General features: G+C 39.8%; 2 protein-coding genes across 2 annotated transcripts; both read left to right on the top strand.

The window, feature by feature from the left end:
• The first annotated feature begins 279 nt into the window (after positions 1 to 279).
• LOC122770557 (pyroglutamyl-peptidase 1-like) lies at positions 280 to 4,589 on the top strand. The gene is made up of 5 exons (XM_044027483.1): positions 280 to 1,537; positions 2,003 to 2,055; positions 2,577 to 2,693; positions 2,799 to 3,031; positions 3,317 to 4,589. The coding sequence occupies exons 1-5, from the start codon at positions 1,489 to 1,491 to the stop codon at positions 3,504 to 3,506; spliced, it is 642 nt and encodes a 213-aa protein (XP_043883418.1). The 5' UTR covers positions 280 to 1,488; the 3' UTR covers positions 3,507 to 4,589.
• Positions 4,590 to 6,192: 1,603 nt separating this feature from the next.
• LOC122770534 (regulator of nonsense transcripts 1-like) lies at positions 6,193 to 20,246 on the top strand. The gene is made up of 24 exons (XM_044027445.1): positions 6,193 to 6,534; positions 8,041 to 8,177; positions 8,571 to 8,660; positions 9,273 to 9,440; positions 9,554 to 9,734; positions 10,384 to 10,545; positions 10,778 to 10,862; positions 11,161 to 11,259; positions 11,600 to 11,708; positions 11,989 to 12,148; positions 12,221 to 12,339; positions 12,835 to 12,999; positions 13,216 to 13,330; positions 13,493 to 13,636; positions 13,756 to 13,969; positions 14,616 to 14,733; positions 14,941 to 15,097; positions 15,219 to 15,361; positions 15,464 to 15,638; positions 15,753 to 15,834; positions 16,004 to 16,165; positions 16,254 to 16,516; positions 17,255 to 17,377; positions 17,947 to 20,246. Exons 1-23 carry the CDS (start codon positions 6,364 to 6,366, stop codon positions 17,372 to 17,374), a joined length of 3,339 nt encoding a protein of 1,112 aa, XP_043883380.1. The 5' UTR covers positions 6,193 to 6,363; the 3' UTR covers positions 17,375 to 17,377; positions 17,947 to 20,246.
• Positions 20,247 to 20,492: the final 246 nt, after the last annotated feature.

Below are 20,492 nucleotides of genomic sequence, written 5' to 3' on the forward strand. Positions count from 1 at the left end.
CAGGGAAGCGACTAAAGAAGGAATGGAATAAGAATCGAACCGAAGTGTGGACTGAGTGTATACATTCTGAGTTAAACAGGTTAGATTAGATCAGACTTTACGAGAGAGTGAAATTAGGTGCTACATCGCCTCAAGCTGAACATATTTCAGGGTAAATTGAGCATGAACCAAAAAAGGGAAGGACACAGTGACAGTGGAATGAGGAAGCCACGTGTTCTCTGTGAGAGAAAGTACATTAATGTACTGACACACACACACACACACACACACACACACACACACTGTTTTCATGGTTTAACTGAAATGGTCATAAATTATTATTTTATGACAACACAATAGTGTATAAACACTGTAAATGCACTTTAGACCAATACACTACCTGTTGTTTAAAGGTAGAATAAAATGGGACCTAGAATAGATAGAACAAAGTGGGAGAATATAATATAGAATAGAATAGAACCGAATAGAATCCGGTACATCAGCACTGAGTTTGGCCTTGTGGTGGAAACTACAGTAGAATATTGTTATTCCACCCGTACGCAATGAGGACGTCAGCAGACTGTCTGCATCAGCACCACAGAGCAGAGAGGGCATCATTAGTTTCCATGGCAACACCAACATAGCCAGTGACGCAGGCAGTTGGAGAGAGAGAAAGTGAGAGAGAGGTGACTGGGTTTAGGGGAGAAGAAGCTGAAGCTGCTGTAACAACTGCAGTGCAGGTTGTGTAGGTGGTGAGTGTGTGTGTGTGTAGGTGTGACACTGTGGTGCGATGTGATTCAGAGGTAAATCTCTGAATCTTCAGAGTCTCAAAAGACAAAGGTTTCATTTATTGGAAATGTTCACCTCATAATAGCCTTTCAAGAAAATCAAATGTCTCCTCCGTGCCAGTTTTGGAGCCTCACAGGATGCAGTGTCCAGAATGTGTGAGTCATTTTGCAAACCAGGGGCGTGGGCTGCAGAGAGCGAAAAGGAATGGAAAAAAAAGAATGAAAAAAAAGAGGTGTTCCTTTAGAATGGCTGAGAGAGGCTGAGAGAGTGTTGTCCTCTAAACCCAGGTAACTGTGTGTGTGTAAAATACACTAACTCCTCGCTCTGCCAGAGAAGAGTCACACACACACACACACACACACACACACACACACGAGAGGGTATATATTTAAACCTGACCGAGTAGATATATGTTTTATTTTTACTTCTCTTTTACTCTGATTATTATTTTCAGTGTCCATGTATATTTAATGAAAAGTCATTTTTCCAAACTGAGATCTGATTCATCATGAAAAGTTGAAGAAACCACACACGTTTTTTAATCACTGCTGTGAGTGAACGTGTATATGTATGTGTGTATGCCGGGACAGTAGATGGCAGTATAATCCACGCGTACTTGGAGTGTTGTTTCCTGTGAGCGGTGAACCAGAAGAAGAAGAAGAAGACAGCCGCCAGCTGCTAGTCAAGCTTTAATATTTATTTTTGAGACATTTTAACTCTATGACAGACCCGAGGGAAATGTCCAATAAGAGGAAAGTCATTGTAACAGGTGAGAGGTTGTTTTTCTTTTCTTTTTTTGTCACATGAAGCATGAGAGAGAGAATTTTACAGTTTGATACTGAGCTGCACTTGTGTTTGTTTTTTAAATGTGTTCATTAAAAACACATCATTCTCTGCAGTGGGTTATGAGGAGTGAGGGGAGATAAGTTCCATCTCCTGCTTTAGTTAAGAAAACATTAAATGCATCAGGACTCTGGAGGAGTCTCCATTTTACAATTAGTGATAGACATGAAAGTTAAACACAATTAATGTTTAACTCAATGCAACCTTTAGACTTTGAATGAACAGTCTCCTTTTATATTGCGCCTTATCACAGCTTCCCATGTCAGATAAGCATATGCAGTTAGTCTTTATTTACCCTGCTACACTGTACACTGTACCACTGCTACAGACATGAAATCCTGGTTGAAATCATTTTTATACATGTTTCTCCCCCTCCCTCCCCCCTCTGCAGGCTTTGAGCCTTTTGGAGAACACGCAGTAAACTCCAGCTGGGTGGCAGTGCAGGTAATCAGTAATCGGGTTGTCCATGTTTAACAAAAGTGCCAGTTCAATGTTTAATTTGTGGGATTTGCTTTTATAATCTGTCAGAGTTTAATTATAATAATAAATAAAAAACAAATACAGACACACAACACAGGTCGCAGAGTTCCCTTGCTTTGGACCTATCATGAACATTGTGAGGTTGGATGTTGGCTATGGCTGAGAGTCATACGAACAAATATCCTTATGCTCTTTGAGGTATGGTGCAAAAGCAAACATAAAAATCAGATTAATACATTCATTAATACACTGAGACTTATAGAATTATATTTGAATACAGACAAAGGCATAAAGTAAATCTAGAGAAAATACTCAATAAAGTAAAACTGAAACTTTGATGAAAAATCTAAAATGCAGAGGAAAAATTCATTAAAATATAAAGTGTGAACAGAAAAACTCCAGCATGTCCAGCAGTCCCCAGAGTCTTTAAATGGCAGACATGACACTCTAGTACTTCATAAAGTGTACGGTTTGTTTGCTCACAGGAATTGGAACAATTAGGACTGGGCGAGGCTGTAGAACTTTATGTACGTGAGGTACCTGTCGATTACCAGGCTGTTGAGAGGCTGCTGCCATCACTGTGGAAAGAGCTGCAGCCACAGGTGTTATTACACAACATGAAACACACAACGCTGCACGTTAAACCACAGCGACAACCTCAAACTAACCTCTGCCACCTCTGCCTTCTGTGGTCCTTCTGTGAACAGTTAGTAGTCCATGTTGGTGTTTCTGGATTAGCGACCACAGTCACTCTGGAGCAGTGCGGCCACAACAGGGGTTACAAACGCCTGGACAACTGCAGCTTCTGCCCAGCGTCTCAGTGCTGCATGGAGAACGGATCCGACTGCATAGACTCAGTGCTGGACATGGAGTTAGTCTGCAGAAGGGTCAATGACTCTGACATTGGGGTGACCGTGTCTGTATCTAAAGACGCTGGAAGGTCTGTTTCTCTTTACTCGCACATGCGCACTGTTTTTTTCCTATCACAAATATCCATGCACGCATTTACTTTAAAATAAAATTGATATCTTTTTAACAGATAACCAAGATTGTTTTATTACTTATTTCATTGTGAAATGTCTTGCCATCATGTCTGCCAGAGGCACAACAAACTTACCTCGCATCCTCTGTCACGTTTCATCCTCTGTCACACCGGTTTGATGAAGCAGGAATGTGACCGTACAGAATTTTGCATAATGTAACTGCCATTCCTTGCCTCTGCCAGGTATCTGTGTGACTACACCTACTACACGTCTTTGTATCTTGGGCGGGGCCACTCTGCCTTCGTCCATGTGCCACCTTTAGGAAAACCCTACAGCAGCCGGGACCTGGGCCGAGCCCTTCAGGCTGTCGTACAGGAGATGCTGAGCCTACTGGAGCTGGATTGTACTGAGGAGGAGCGTAAAACACAATGAGCTCTGCAATCATACGCATCAACACTGCATGGCCTCTAAAAATAGTGACCGTCTCACAACCTGGAGACTTTCAAAAAATGGGACCACTGGGTTGTTGTCATGATTTAATCAATGCAACATCCACAGTATAGTTTCAGAATGACTGAAGACCAGATATTAATGCCATAAATTTGCCATGTGTTGTCAACTTGTGTCTGAACACCCTGACAACAGCTTCTGTTTTTGTCGTCGTTCTGTGCAAATGTGGGTTTGAATATACTGTATCTATGATGTCACCAGTGGATATTAGGTAGATCTCAACTCAACAAACTTTTTGGGCATTATCATTATTATTATTATTATTATTATGACATGAGGTAAAAACCTCACAAAGTTGTGTGTCTATAACTATAAGTTATATAGTGACACACTGTGTGTGGTAACATTTGCACTTACTTTAACTTCTTACCAGTTTCCTGTTGGTATGAATTATTGGAGTTAGGTCATTGTTCCCTTTTATAACAAGAGAAATTAGATCTAATCCACAGTTATCTTCACTTGTTTATCTCAGGGAATATTATATTGCATATGCAATCAGTATTTGCAGTTGTATTAACTCATTGTGTCTGTGTCTGTAGTGTAACTTTGCAAAGCAAAGCTAGTTTGAATCTCTGAAACACTGAAACACTTCACTGTAATGCACTAAAGGTTTAATTTTTTTGTCAACTGAACTCTAGTCCTGAATAAAGAGTTAATTTATGTTTTTAATTTATGTTTTTAACCACTAATACTGTTAATTAAATTGATCTACTCTTACATGACAGTACAATCCAATGACCCATCACTACAAATCTATATTTAGATCAAGATACAACAGAAACATGGCCATTTGGATATAGCATATAGGTTGCGTTTGAGACCGCTTTCTCCTTCTAGTGAATGAAGATATCCTTTATTTTATTTTATTTTTTGTTTAATTGAGCTAATTTGCCCCTTAAACACAAACTTCAGGCCTGGAGTGATAATATCAGCAAAGAAAAGACTTGTGTACTAAATGTAACCACACCAAGTAACTAGTCATAAAACAAACATTGTTTAAAGGAAGATGAATTTGATTTGATATTTACTTTTGTGTTTTTGTTGCGGTTTGAAATGTCAAAAGTTGGTTAAAAAAAAAAGTGGAGTGAGTAATCACTGAAGACACACTGAGTAATGCAGTCTGTTGAGGAATGTATGCACTGCATTAGCTGTGTGTGGTTCTTTATTACGTTTCTGATTCCTTTGTACCCAGGTGAGTTATGATAACACTGGGTGTTGTACATCACAGTAAGACAGACCTGCTGAACTCGTTTTGAACTGATAGTTCAGGGCAGGACAGAGGGAAGGATCACGATGTTGCTCCAACATCTCCAAACCTCTAGTGGATTGAAGAACCTCAGAGCTGAACTACATTTTCAGCAAATGATTAGAAAGTTCCAGTGGTGGACAGAGAGAGAGATAATTTAAAATGTTATTATTCCAAGTAATCAAGTAATTAATTATTAATAGGTGTTATCAAAAACACCTATTCTGTAAAACTAAATTTACTTTGTACTCAGGTTGAATGTCAGAGCTTCCCAAACTTCAGAGCTTTGATCTCTATAAAAATCAGAAACATGCCGAAATTTGTATGTTCGGAAAAAATAGAGATTGAAATGAAAATATTTTGTCCCAATTAATAATGAATAATCTAACTTTTGATACGTTTCTAATTGTAATCATTGTGATTGCCATTTATTTATACATATTGTACTTTTTAATTTAGTTTTTCCTTGTACAGTACAAATAAAGCATTTGTTGAATAATTTGGCAAATGAAAAAAATTGTATACTCGTCGGAGCCCTAGAATATGGACATACTGAACCATTAACTGTGGTTTTGTGACAATTATTGCGCCAGAAACTGGTCGACTGAGGACTATTCACAGTTTGACTCTGACGTAGCTGTGTTCTTACCTGGTATATAGATTTCTGTGTCCCTGGACTGGTTAAACTGTGGCTCATAAACTTTGCATGACACTGTGATGGACAGAGACAACAGGTTCACCTTCAGTTTGAGCTTTACTTCAGCAAAATGTAATGTAGAAAATTATAATGTTTCACGCCAGATGCATAAAAAAAGTACCTGTTCCTTCCTGTATGTCTACACAGCAATTTCAGAATAAAATGCACCAATTTGGTTGTCCACACTAAAACGTAACCCTGTTATTTTCAAAATAAGACGCAGTCTTAAGTTCGAGGTCAACGTTGTGTGGATAAAATCTTTAAAAACCTACAAATGAGTAATTTTAAGTTTTAATTTGAAAAAAAATACACGAAAAATAAATCAAAGAGTCACGGCTAGTTAGAAAATAAAGACTGGAATATAAGAAATAATCAAAATAAAAGCAAATAAAAAGTGTCTTTCTCCTCTTATGTATATAATATGTCTATCTATATATACGTACACACATATGTATATATAATACTATTTGAAGTTCTGTCTCGGCTCATTCGCGCAAAAAAATATGTTGTATGGGGTGAAATTAAAGATTTGACCTTGTTACATAATAAACGTTCAGTTCGCATGTGCCTCCTTGTCTCCTTCCCTTCCCTCGCCCCCTACAGGTGACTTCCCGCAGAAGACCAGTGGTAGTGAAGGAGGAAAGGAAACTTGCAGGGGGGCGGAGACTAATGGAACGCAGCCACAGACGAAGCGCTCTCCCCTTCCATCTCATAGCACCGCCGTTTGACATATTCCCATCTCTGTCTCCGTTATTCATTTTCTCTTGGAATAGCAACAGCAGCCTGTGGAATATTCCTTGAAAGCGGAGAAACAGCGTCAACAAGGCGACACAGACATGAGTGTGGAGGCGTACGGGCCCAGCTCGCAGACTCTGACGTTCCTGGACACCGAGGAAGCCGACCTGCTTGGAGCGGATACCCAGGGTTCCGAGTACGATTTCACCGACTTCACTCTGCCAAGCCAGACCCAAACCCAAGGCCAGACCCAAAGCCAGCTCGACAGTCAGGTGCGTGAGCGGCAGCGCGGTGTCACACAGTAGTCTCTGTTGCTGTTGACAGAGCGTGAATTTTAGCTAACACATCCTTGGCTACCCCGGGTTAGCACGATGACGCCTTCCTCCGTAACCATGCTTCAGTACCACACTCATTTGGATGGAATGCTAGCTAACTAGCTCACAGAGTTAGCATGCTGACACAGCTAACTGGTCCAAGACTTTTCATTGCCATAGAAACACAGGCTGTCAGTGTTAGTTTGCAGTGCTGTCGAGCAGCCAGACATCTCTGTGTTTATTTTCCACTGACACTTTAAAGGTCTAACTATTTGTCAGTGTCTTCTCATAATAATAATAACAATCACACAGGTCAGTGGACACAAACAGTGTGATGTAGCTGTCAATCAGGCCGATTTTTGTCATTTTCAAAATAATCGACATCATCCGATTAATATTTAGTAATTTAAAATGTAAACATATGCTCTCACAAACGTGATATAAGCCTCTAAATGCACTATAATGAATTGAAGAACGCATTCAAATGAATGAAAGACTTATGCAATATATCTGAACAAGTGCAATTTAACTGTACAATGTGCAATACTACCTACAATGTAATTTTATTCATTTTATTTTTTTGTTTCATAGCATGCTATAGTTTTGAAGGTTTTGTTCATATATTTTATAGTTACTAAATACTTTTATAGTATTAACTTTTGAATACTGTTTACTCAAGAAGCCTGCATAAAAATGTCCAGGCACTGTAATTGTAAATGACAAATACAATCTTGAATCATGTATTAGATAATTAGTTCTCATTATATTTATTTAGACAGCCGTGCACTGCAGTGTAGACACAAAATGCAGGTTGGCCAGACAGCCTGTAAGTGTTGTTTAAATAATATTGTCAATGTCTACTCATAATTACAATCACACAAAGACTGCAACTAACGATTATTTTCATAATTGATTATTTTGTGGATTATTATCTTGATTGATTAATCGATTAATCATTTGTCCCTTAAAATATCCGAAAACTTTAAAAAATGTTGATCTGTGTTTGTCAAAACTGGAAATGATAATGTTCTCAAATGTCTTGTTTAGTCCACAAACCTAAATGATTAATTAATTTTGTAATCGATAAATAATCGATTAATTGTTTCAGCTCTAGTAATGATGTCTCCACTGCTGGAACTGCTGTTGCACAGGACCAAAATAGTTTTTAAACAGCAGATCCCTCAATTCAGCTTCAAAGTCAAGATTCAAGATCATTGACTTGAATGGTCACAAACATTTATATGATAATAAATAATAATACAAATGTTTTACTTTTTCACTGATATCAAGATTGCCCACCAGTTAATGATCTAGCAATTTAGACTGCAAAACAAATATATGATGTCAAGGCTGGATCTGTCTGCTCCTGACCAGGACCTTCTGTCATGTGATATTACTTTCTCCAACGCGATGCTAAAATAAAGTTTCAGTTTATATTGATACATCTCCATCCTGTCTCCTCAGGTTAATGGTCCAGACGGATTGCTGCAGAATGGAGATGACCCTGTAATAAAAGCCAGTCAACTGCTGGCAGAGCTGAACTTTGAGGAGGATGAAGAGGACACCTACTACACCAAGGACCTTCCTGTACATGCATGCAGGTAAACTACCAGAATAATATGACTGATACACTGGCAGTCAAAGTGGGAGACAAACACTTAAAATTAATTTCAATTATATTCAGGAAGATTTTTTTTACATCTTGTGTCTGTCAGCAGCTTCTGAGGATTGTGGTTGATTGTTCACTTTATTATTGAATTGCGTTATTGAGCATGTGCTGTAGACTCCTATTAAACTGCTGTAAGATAAATTGCAGACATAAACTCTGGAGATTTGCATCAACAGCTTTAGATATTCATTCCTGCAGTATAGTGGATTTATCACAGTTTATTTTGTCTGGCTCCAGTTATGTGTTAAAATACAATAGATTAGACTAATAACATGTTTGTTTGTTATTATTTGTTGTTTTTATTTCTGACTCTGCTTTGTTGCAGTTATTGTGGGATTCATGATCCAGCCTGTGTGGTTTACTGCAATACCAGCAAGAAGTGGTTTTGTAATGGCCGTGGAAACACATCTGGCAGGTAAAATACAGGGAATTATCAGATTAATTGATCCTCTCTGGTGACTCTGGTGGAACTAGAAAATCATATTACAATGTACAGTCCTTACAATAGTACAGTACACAGTAATAATGCAGTCATATTACTATTATGTGTACATATGTTATACTTGATATATAAAATAAGATAGCACTCCAAGCACCCATACAGCTACCAACACTAAAATCCTGCTCATTATCCAGATTTGAATTGAAAAGCGATTCAGTTCTACCTCAGCCAAAAGTGTTAAGAGAATTAGTTCAGTCATTATCTTGCTGACAGGAAGACAAACAGCACTGAAAACATTCCATCTGTGGTGAAGGATTCTTTGGATTAAGCATTTTCATTACTTGTCTTCAGTGCATCTTTAATATTTCTTGATTTCTGTTTTAGTTAAATCTGAATAAAACAAAAATCATCCAGACTTGTTTATCCTACCGTGTGTGCAAAAACAAAATGCTAGTGTAGGGAAAAGGAAAAAAAGTAACACCTACAAACAAACCTGTTTATACTCCCATCCCGTGTTTAGCACTGTAGTCGTTTTCAATTGTTTTTCCTACCTGGGGCATTATTTATCATTATTTTCATCTGCAGCCACATTGTAAACCACCTGGTGAGAGCAAAGTCCAAGGAGGTAACGCTGCATAAAGATGGCCCTCTGGGGGAAACACTGTTGGAGTGTTACAACTGTGGCTGTCGCAATGTCTTCCTGCTGGGCTTCATTCCTGCTAAAGCTGATTCTGTAGTGGTGTTACTGTGCAGGTGAGGTCATGTTTGTACATGTGCCTGACATGGCCATACCCTCTGAATTTCAGTTGATGAGAACAGACAATTTCACAGGTACATTTGACATTTTGGTTGTGGTTGTAATGCAGGCAGCCATGTGCCAGTCAGAGCAGTCTGAAAGACATCAACTGGGACAGCTCACAGTGGCAGCCTCTCATCCAGGACCGCTGCTTCCTGTCCTGGCTGGTCAAGATCCCCTCAGAGCAGGAGCAGCTTCGTGCCCGCCAGATCACTGCCCAGCAGATCAACAAGCTGGAGGAACTCTGGAAGGTAATGCGGCTATTGTCACACACACACACACACACGCCCACCATTGTACTACAGCATGTAAATATGTTTAAACCATATCATTTAAACTGGAACATGGGTAGGGCTTCTTTAAATAAATAATGTGCATGTTTGCTGAGCTATTTCTTTCTCTTCAGTGCTGCTTTTTGTAGTTTCCAGTTTCATGTGCTCAAAGCCTAACATTACTAATGTTAAAAGAGATATACTGTATGCAAAATATGTATAACAGGGACCTCTAGTGTATGAAATGGTTCTTGAAAAGTATCTACACCAGCATGTCTTTCACAGTCTGTTGTCAACTTCCTCTCCTCTTTCAGCAGCCTATATTTTAACTTATCTCCACTGCAGACTAGGGCTGAACGATATTAGGAAATCATGCGATATGCGATAGCGTTGTTGAATATTGCAATAATGAGTTCACTTGAGAGATATCACAGCTGTGTTACCCGATTCATGGAGGATGAGTGACAGATTGTTCACATGCGGGGATATTTCAGCCTAGTTTTGAGAAGCGTTTAACTTGGCGTTGATGCGACGGCACGCTTTTCTCCACTTTTTAAGTAAGGTATTGTTCACTGCTGTTTCTCTCCCACTGTTTTCCATAATTTCTTCTTCTTTTCTTCTTTGGCAGGATAATCCCACTGCGACCTTGGAGGATCTAGAGAAGCCTGGTGTGGATGAGGAGCCCCAGCACGTCCTGCTCCGTTATGAAGATGCTTATCAGTACCAAAACATCTTTGGTCCTCTGGTGAAGTTAGAAGCTGACTACGACAAGAAACTCAAAGAGTCTCAGGTAAACAAATGTGTATAAAATTCAAAATTTTATTTCATAACATTACATTTGTTTGACAGTAATGTTTTATGGATCATAAATAATGTCTTTAATTTGTTGGTGAGATAAACTTTACTGTTAATTTTTGTTCCACTGAGCAAATTTTTTTTTTGCCTATAATAATATTGAATTAAAGATGGTATCTGCTACTGTTATAGCATTTAAAATATAATTTTCTGTCACTTTCTAAAAGACCCAAGACAACATTACAGTCAGATGGGATTTGGGACTGAATAAGAAGAGGATTGCATATTTCAGTCTGCCGAAGACAGACTCAGGTATTGACTTATTTGTAGATTTACTTCATTTTTATCTTCATTATTTTTTGTCTGAGGGAAATCATTCATGTTATTGTAACACAGTGAGTCAGAAGTGAAAAAAGACAACCACACACCTAAAAAATGTTTTATGACTGTATCTTGTAGCTGTAATAGTGACATACACATCTGCTGAAGTAGTCCAACACACAAATACCCACCAAGTCACTAGGTGAATCTTTTGCCTGTAGAGCTTTCTTTACAACATGCACAGGTACATTTTGAACAAAGTTCTTTTTTTGTGTCTGTTGTCTTCTAGATATGCGACTGATGCAGGGAGATGAAATTTGCCTGAGGTACAAAGGAGACCTGGCTCCTCCATGGAAAGGAATTGGACATGTCATCAAAGTCCCTGACAGTATCTTTATGTGTTTCTTACAATAGACAACCTGAAATAAAACGTTTCACTAGTATATTCAACACTTTAGCCAAAGTTTGACACAGGTGCATGAGCTTCTATATAAACTTGTGATACATTTTAAATGAAAGTTGAATTTCCCACCACTAACATGGGTGTTTCAGTGACATCTAATGGCAGCTGTGGAAAACTACAACAACACTGGCAAACTGTGTGAAGAAAGGTTATTTATATACAGTAGTATACAGACAGTAGGCATACAAAGTAGTACTGCAGCTATGGCAGAAACTACAGTATATTTATTAAAGGCATCATTTTTTTCCTTGAGTTACTATACCAGACTATGGTGATGAGATTGCCATAGAGTTGAGGAGCAGTGCCGGTGCACCAGTGGAGATTCCACACAACTTTCAGGTCGACTTTGTGTGGAAATCTACTTCCTTTGACAGGTATTCACAAGAAGCACACACATCATAACCTTTTTTTGCTGTATAATCAAAGCTTGAAACACTAAATTTTCTGTTTAATGACAGTAATCTGTTGTCAAAAATTTTAGTTTTCATGTATTGAATGGTGTCTGAAATAACAGTGTCATTAGTCAAGCGTTTCCACTTTTTCTGTTTCACACCACTGATGATAAAACAGCTCTCTTTCAAAGTAAATGAATGAATTAATTGTAAAATAAGGCTTTTTTTTATAAACCACCCTATTCCTGTATCCATCATGAAGAATGCAGAGTGCCCTGAAGACATTTGCTGTGGATGAGACCTCAGTGTCAGGTTACATCTATCACAAACTTTTAGGACATGAGGTAGAAGATGTGGTCATCAAGTGTCAGCTGCCTAAACGCTTCACTGCGCAAGGCTTGCCTGATCTGAACCACTCCCAGGTGAGTTAGAAAGACAAGTCATTTGCAATCCATCCAAAATTATTATGTATTAAATGTTTTAATGTCATGCAGGTGTATGCTGTGAAGACAGTGCTGCAGCGCCCCCTCAGTCTGATCCAGGGACCTCCTGGCACAGGGAAGACTGTAACCTCTGCTACCATTGTCTACCACCTAGCAAAACAGGGTAACGGGTAAGACACATACTGAGTAAATGTTTTTACTCTTTTTTTTTTTTTTTTCTTTTTAAGTGTCTGGACCTTTAAAGACCATATTGCAATGCATCCTTATCGGAACTTGCTTTGCTAAACGATTTGCACATAAGTGTATATTATTTAATATAGGTCTGGTCAATTGAATCAGTATATGGCAGTCATTGATAATATTGTGATGTGACCGTAAATAAATATATGGACTATGGTGATGTGTAAAAATACTTAAAGTTCATATATTTTTGATTGAGTGATTTAATTCTACGTGTAGGCAGTCCTTCACTGTTAACCGAGACGTATTTGACATCACACAGCTAGAAGAATTGGTCCACAGAGTCTAAATAATCAGATTTCAAATGTGTCCTCAAAGCGTCTTGGCTGTGTTCACACTGGAAGATGAAGCTGTTAATGCCAGATTTGAAAAAGTCTTTCAGGATGTCGTGTCTAAAAAATGTGCTGATTCTTGTCTCTCCTCAGGCCGGTGCTGGTGTGCGCTCCCAGTAACATTGCTGTCGACCAGCTCACAGAGAAGATCCACCAGACGGGACTCAAGGTGGTGAGGCTGTGTGCCAAGAGCAGAGAAGCCATTGACTCACCTGTGTCCTTCCTGGCTTTGCACAACCAGACCCGTAACATGGAGAGGTGATTTCATCAATAATTATTTTTTTAAAAATGACTAAGTTTGGTGTCTATGGTTAAGTTTTGCTTGGCCCCAGTTTGTCCCACTAATGATAAAACTTGATTTACTTCCATCTTGAATTTCCTAACTATTATTACTATTAATACTTCATTAATACTGCACTAGTCATTTCTATGAATCAGACCACTGATCTCAAGTTAAATCATTAAAATCTGCAGTATGCCAGAGCTTCAGAAGCTCCAGCAGCTGAAGGATGAGACTGGCGAGCTGTCGTCCTCTGACGAGAAGCGCTACCGAGCTCTGCGACGCACTGCTGAGAGGGAGCTGCTTATGGTATGAGGAATTCATTTTTTGATGGTGCCAGAAATAACATCAGTACATCAGCTTAGACTGAAGAGTAACATTCTAGTTGCTAATGGTTTTTATGTTAATCCTCCTGCTGAAAAGAGTGAGTTTTGTCAAACATCTCCGCTATATCTCCTCTCATTTTCCCAGAATGCTGATGTGATCTGTTGCACCTGTGTCGGGGCGGGGGATCCTCGTCTGGCCAAGATGCAGTTCCGTTCAATCCTGATCGACGAGAGCACACAAGCCACTGAACCAGAGTGCATGGTGCCTGTCGTCCTGGGGGCAAAGCAGGTTGGAGAGTCACTATATGCTGATAGTTATGATTCCACAGGGATGACGTCTAACAAGTAATAATTATTTTGGAATCATGACTTGTCTTTTTGACTTCATGATCATCTGTGTTTTTGTAGTTGATTTTGGTGGGTGATCACTGCCAGCTGGGTCCTGTGGTGATGTGTAAGAAGGCAGCTAAAGCAGGTCTGTCCCAGTCTCTGTTTGAGCGTCTGGTAGTTCTGGGGATCCGGCCCATTCGTCTGCAGGTCCAGTATCGTATGCACCCAGCACTCAGCGCCTTCCCTTCCAACATATTCTATGAAGGTTCGCTGCAAAATGGAGTCACTGCTGGTAAGATGACCAGAAACCTATGCATGAAAAATACATTTTGTGGCCATCAAATACTTTTCAAAACATCTTGCTGAGGTTTCAAGAGGAAGCTAAATATTCTATCACATCTTACCTCACACAGACGAATTAAAAAAAAGACTTTTGACTCTGTCTGGTCCTAAACTTTCCTGATTATTAGTCAGTGCTTTTGGTTATGAGAAGGTCTGATGTTAAGAATTAATGACAAGTAATAGTAACAAATGACCCACTCGTCAGCTCACCCCTCCATGTCTTAAGTGTATCAGGGAACTACGGTGTCCTTCACATACCAGAAAGGATGTCTTTCTTCTTTATTTAAGTAATAAGCTTATTCAAAATGGGAATGGTTTGTTCATTCAGGCTGCTGTAGAAACATGGCACAAGATCACCTCCATTAAGTAAGACTCCTGTCTAAATTGTATGAAAAAGTCTTACTCTAAGGCTGTGAAAACCAAATGATTTTTATTTTTCAACAATGATACACTTTTAAGAACACAATGGGCAGTAGCCTGAAGTTTATCCTGACTGACTTCCTCTTTGAAGAAGGAATAATTGTGGTGCTAAGGTGTTCATACGTGACACCAGTCTTCAGTCATATATACTGTATATGTATATGTTCCCTCTACAGCTGATCGTATGAAGAAAGGCTTCGACTTCCAGTGGCCACAGCCGGACAAGCCGATGTTCTTTTACGTCACACAAGGCCAAGAGGAAATTGCCAGCTCTGGAACATCCTATCTCAACAGGTTTGAATTGAATCTTGAGCCGTATGCGTTTAATTCTATTGAATAGCCATTTTTACATCTTTCTCGTACACCACCACTGCTGCCATTTAATATTGTGCAGGTGTTCAAATGCACAGTTTTGCAGTTTAACGTAATTAAATTCTTTATCAAGAGGAGTTATTATGCATCATGTTCGTCATGGTATTATGACCCTACTTGGTAATGCAGGACAGAGGCAGCAAATGTGGAGAAAATAACCACGCGGCTGCTGAAGGCTGGAGCTAAACCTGATCAAATCGGCATCATTACCCCCTACGAGGGTCAGAGGTCATACCTGGTCCAATACATGCAGTTCAGTGGCTCCCTCCACACCAAACTCTACCAGGTGATGTGACAGTTATTTTTTTGCAATGTAAATGTAAAACTTTCAGAATAAGAGGAGGCTAAAATGACACATGAACCTATAGTTAGTAGTTTTTTGTTTACTCAATTAATGCTTTATGCAGGAAGTGGAGATAGCCAGTGTGGATGCCTTTCAAGGCAGAGAGAAAGACTTCATCATCCTGTCCTGTGTAAGAGCCAATGAGCACCAGGGCATTGGCTTCCTTAATGATCCCCGACGTCTAAATGTGGCACTCACCAGGGCCAGGTGAAACGACAAAAAGAAATAATAATAATAATCACAATAATCACAATTTCTATTATGACTATGTAACTTGCCGGTGGTAATTGTTGTACCTATCATACACAGGTATGGTGTGATTATCGTGGGAAACCCTAAGGCCTTGTCCAAGCAGCCGCTGTGGAACCACCTGCTCAACTACTACAAGGAGCAAAAGGTTCTGGTCGAAGGCCCTCTCAACAATCTGAGGGAGAGCCTCATGCAATTCAGCAAGCCTCGCAAGTTGGTCAACACCATCAACCCTGTGAGTTTAGACATTCTCCGTGTATGTGTGTGTGTGAGAGATCTGCCCCAAATGTCTGTCTCAAATAGCAGTTGAAAATAACATTTCATTACTTTGTTTGCGTTCGTTTTACAGGGGGGTCGTTTCATGAGCACTGCGATGTATGATGCCAGGGAGGCTCTCATTCCTGGGTCTGTCTATGACCGCAGCAGTAATGGTAAGGCATTATTAAAAACACTCAGTCTTATCTTAAATGTTACAAACTTTCATTACAGAGGACTTCAGCACTGCCAGTTTGAACGTGCGTGTCTTCAAAAAGAAAACAGTTTAGCACACAACTGAATATATAAAGAAATGAAAAATAATAATGTTTTCTTCCACTACAGGGCGTATGTCTAACATGTACTTCCAGACCCATGACCAGATCGGTATGATTGGCACAGGCCCAGGTCCTATGAGCTCCATGAACATTCCCATCCCCTTCAACCTTGTGATGCCTCCTATACCTCCCTCTGGCTACATGGGACAGATGAACGGGCCCACAGGAGGTGAGAAACATATAAAACTGGACAGAACTGTGTAGTTCTTGTAGGCGAACACTTTTCTCACCTGTGATGTGACCTTTATTGCATCCAGGTCGCGGTGGAGGTATGAAGGGCAAGGCAGGCGGGGGAGGTGGAGGTGGGTCCAGAGGTGGCCGCCAAAGAAACCGCAGCAACATAGGTGGAGGGAATGGAGGAATGGACCGTGGACACGGAGGACATATGAGCGTCAGCCAGGCCAGCCAGGACCTGGGCTCCCAGTCCTTCTCCCAGGGACCTTTGACACAAGGTTACATGAACATGAGCCAACCATCACAGATGAGTCAGCCTGGGCTCTCCCAGCCTGAACTCTCCCAGGTTTGTTCCCTGCTCTTTTTTATGACTTCATTTTATGATGAGTATTAATATTAGATTAGTTGTTTTGATTATAAAAAAATTAGCAGTTTAGGTGACTTCATGATTATATTAAATACTATATGTTTTATCAGTGGTTGCATTGATTAACAAAATTATTTCTTCACTACTACCTGATTTGTGGGGACAGCAGCAGCAAATATGTCTGTGTTTGCTAAAGTGATTACACTTTCCAGAGTCACTGAATGCATCTTGGAACGCATTTCATCTTCATAGCTCACAGGTCAACATGCTGTGAACCCCGCGTTACTCTCAGTAGCTTTCATGCGCTACTGTTTTGCTTGTTCTTCTTTTCCTCTAACAAGATAATGACTGAATTTAATGTAAGGTCTGTGATGTACTTTTGGCTCAAGCACTGATGCATTTGTCTGCTTCAAAAAGACAAAGGTGAAGTTAGTGTGAGGAAAACCCACTCTGCTGCCGGGCATCGGTATATGTGTGTATGTATGTATACAAAATACAGAATTGATTTTCTTGAAATGCCCAACCCTAGTACTAGGTGCACTTTCCTAAACCGTAAACAAGGCCAGAATCGTCTACACACCTTCCTTAGTCCAGTTTTCCTCTTCGAGTTAAGACTTCTTCTTCATCTAAAACCTCACTCACTTCTTTTCCGGCTGGAAAGACGTGAGGGAACAACAGTTAACTGCTCTCTCTCACATTCTGTTTGTCCCATTATAGGACAGTTACCTAGGAGATGAGTTCAAGTCCCAGATTGATGTGGCTCTGTCCCAGGACTCCACCTACCAGGGGGAGCGGGCCTACCAGCACGGTGGTGTGACTGGACTGTCCCAGTACTAGAGTGTAAGACCTTCCACTGTAGACTTAGCTGACTCACTGAAATTAAAGGAGTAGTCTGCCATTTGTGTTCCTTCTGAGAATTATATAAGAAAGCATGTTAAATGAGAAACTCGAGAAGTGAGGCAGTTAGCCTAGTACTTTGTAGAGGAAAAAAGGCTTGGCCTGGCCCACTGGGTTTTTTTTTTTTCCCATACAAAACCAACATGTAAAAAAATAATATGCTATTTGTTGCTTGTTGCCAGGCACTAAGTGTAGACTCCAGGACGTCAAGATTCTTGGCCAAAAAATAGCCTCACATAAATATCCATGAACTACTTTTCTTTTTTTCTTTAACATATTAAACAAAACGACAACATCAATTGAGTTGTAGAATTTGGTAACATTGTGCAGAGCTAGACTAGCTGTCTTTTTACAACAACTAATTACACTACTATTTATAGTTTGCCTTCTCATCTCACTCTCAGAAAGAAAGCAAACCACATCATTCCTACATGATCCAACTGCTGATGTCCAAAGTACTATTTTATCTAATGTTTATGTGTATAAATATTTCTGTATTTTTCGTCTTACAGATTGCTGGAAATGATCTAGGCCCGTGTAAAGCTTAGTTCATCGGTATTTTAATCTGGGTAATAACAAAAAAGAACAAACATGGGTACCCGTTTTCCACTGCTACAACCGAAGCACCACTGTGTGAAAGTAACAGGAGAGAGACCGTGAGAAACCAACCAATCACAAGAGTGAGAGCAAGAAAGGGAGTAGAGCTGGACAGGAGGAGAGCAAGAGAAGGGAGCGAGGAGGCAGGTGGAGGAGACAAGCCACTGCTGCTCGCATGCGAAGAAGACATGGCAAAGAAGGAAGCTTGTCGTCGTCGGAGCAGTGCAGTTAGAGAGGCAAGACCTTGGACAGGTCAAGGAGGTTGGATGGTCCAAACAATTCTGGAGTGGGGAGAAGGATGACTGTGTCATTTTGTCCCCCGTGTGCCCCTGAATCTGTGGCATCTCCAGATGGTATGGTCGTAAATCTTGCTCCAGAAGCTGAGAAGGATGGAGAAGAAGAGAAGTCTCACACTAAAGTCCTCCAAGTTAACTCAACAAGTTGTCCTCTGTGACTTGGAGAGAGAGAGCGAGAGAAAACAATAGGGGACACAACCCGTGAAGCATTTGACATGGCAACTTTTCTCAAAACTTGAATCGAGGTTCTGCATTTGATCATACCCCAAGCATCCAGGAGGGAGGAGCGGCAAAACACTGTTTGCCCTTTCGAGTGAACTCAAAAGTGCTTGTGGCGTTGAAATGATGTGTGAGGATTACACAGCCACTGATCATTCACTTTTGTTTCCGAGTTTTGAGTTGGAAAGTTTTCTAAGTAAAAGCTGTTTTCATGGAGGTTTTTAAGTGATGCAAGCGAGTGTAGGTGGCTGTCTTTAAGGCAGGTCTTTCTCAACGTTAGTCTGCAAAACACGTGTGACGGAATTACTGTAGCTCTAAAAAATAGGAAAATGTAAGAAAAACATCTTTGTCTCCAAATCTGAGGACAACTCCTTCTGAACAGAGAGAGACAATTTTGTTTTCATTGTTCTTAATGTCTTTTTGTAAGTGCAAAAGAGTGAAATGTACCGTAAGCAGCTTATTATTTGGATGACGTGATTCTTTTCTGCTCATCCTGAAGCTGCTAAAGCTAGCATACTGAGATTCTCTCAAGTGTCTACACTGCCGCTAAAAGCATCAAATAAGCCAAATTCAGGCGGCTTGTCAAAGATCCTAGCCCTGAAGTAAAGTGCAATAATGGTTTAGATCATTGCAGTTAAGTAAGACTGTTGTAATTGAAGTCACAAGCTTGTGTTTTCATGTCTGTCGACTTATTCAATACACTACAGAGTCATAAAAACCTCTAAGGCCCCATTTGAGGACGAAGGATTGAAAAGAAGCTCGATCGTAGTTGTCGCCACTTGAGACTTTTGGTGAAAGATATTGTGACATGTATTTTGGAAAGTCTGATATTTCAAATGACATACTTAGACCGTATAATGTATGTTTAACATGATAATCTAATAGTATGTGGGACCGTTTATTATAGTTTTTGTTTTTTGTTGGCCCACCGTCTGAGTTACATAGTATTGCATCGTGTGAAGCTAGAGGTTTTGGATGGACTTTAGTTGAAGTTTTCACGTGTCTTGTATTTAGTCAGTATCTCTAATTCACTTCCAAATGTTACTCTCTACAGTCCTTACTTTCTTTGTGATCTTTGTTGTTTTCCAGTTTCACATTATTTGAATGCATGGCACAAATGTCACAATGGCTGTTTGTCACCATGACCAGAGCCACCTTGACTGAAGTTGGTTTTGTTATTTTCAGTGTCCCCCTGTGTAACACTTGCCGCATCTACATAGATCTTGGATGTGTTTCTGTAAAATAACGTTACTAATTAATTTATTTTTATCATGCCAAAACAAACATGAACTAAACCAGGTTTGTTGAAAACGCAGATGTGCAGGTGATGCATTCACATGCAGCTCATCAAATTCAGATTCACACGAATTACCTGTGGAGAAGCTGGCTGTATTTCTGCCACACCTTCTCTATGTGAGGTGACCATCAGTATCTATATGCATGTCATCATTGACATGTTAACGACTTTTAATTTGGACATTTGTTTTGCCTCCTCATCCTCTTCCAATGTTGCATGTCCTAGGTTAACGTTGATGAAATTGCATGTTGTCCTCTAAAACAGAATTTGCTCGTACGGTCTTAATTTGGCATGTTGCTGTTGAAGAGTGAACTGTAAATGAAGACCCTTTGTGTTGTCACATGACTGCACCTTTTCATTGTGTTGGAAAATTAAAGATTGGTGCTTGTTTTTGCTTCTTCAACTTGACTTCACTGTTTTACTTTAATTCTCTCTGCCATGTTGCACATACATCAACTCACTTCAATTTGTAAGGATGTGGCTCTTGTTTTAAATCTACACAGGATTTCAGGACAGATCTACTTAACAGCCATAACATTAAGCCACGACATTAAAACTGGTTTTAATGTTGCGGCTGATTGGTATATAAATGTGCTCAATTTCAGTGGTTAGTGATGAACTTAAAAAGAAATCTACACAAAGCGTAAGT

The sequence above is a fragment of the Solea senegalensis genome, linkage group LG1, assembly GCF_019176455.1.
Source record: "Solea senegalensis isolate Sse05_10M linkage group LG1, IFAPA_SoseM_1, whole genome shotgun sequence".
In the NCBI taxonomy this organism is placed as follows: Eukaryota; Metazoa; Chordata; class Actinopteri; order Pleuronectiformes; family Soleidae; genus Solea; species Solea senegalensis.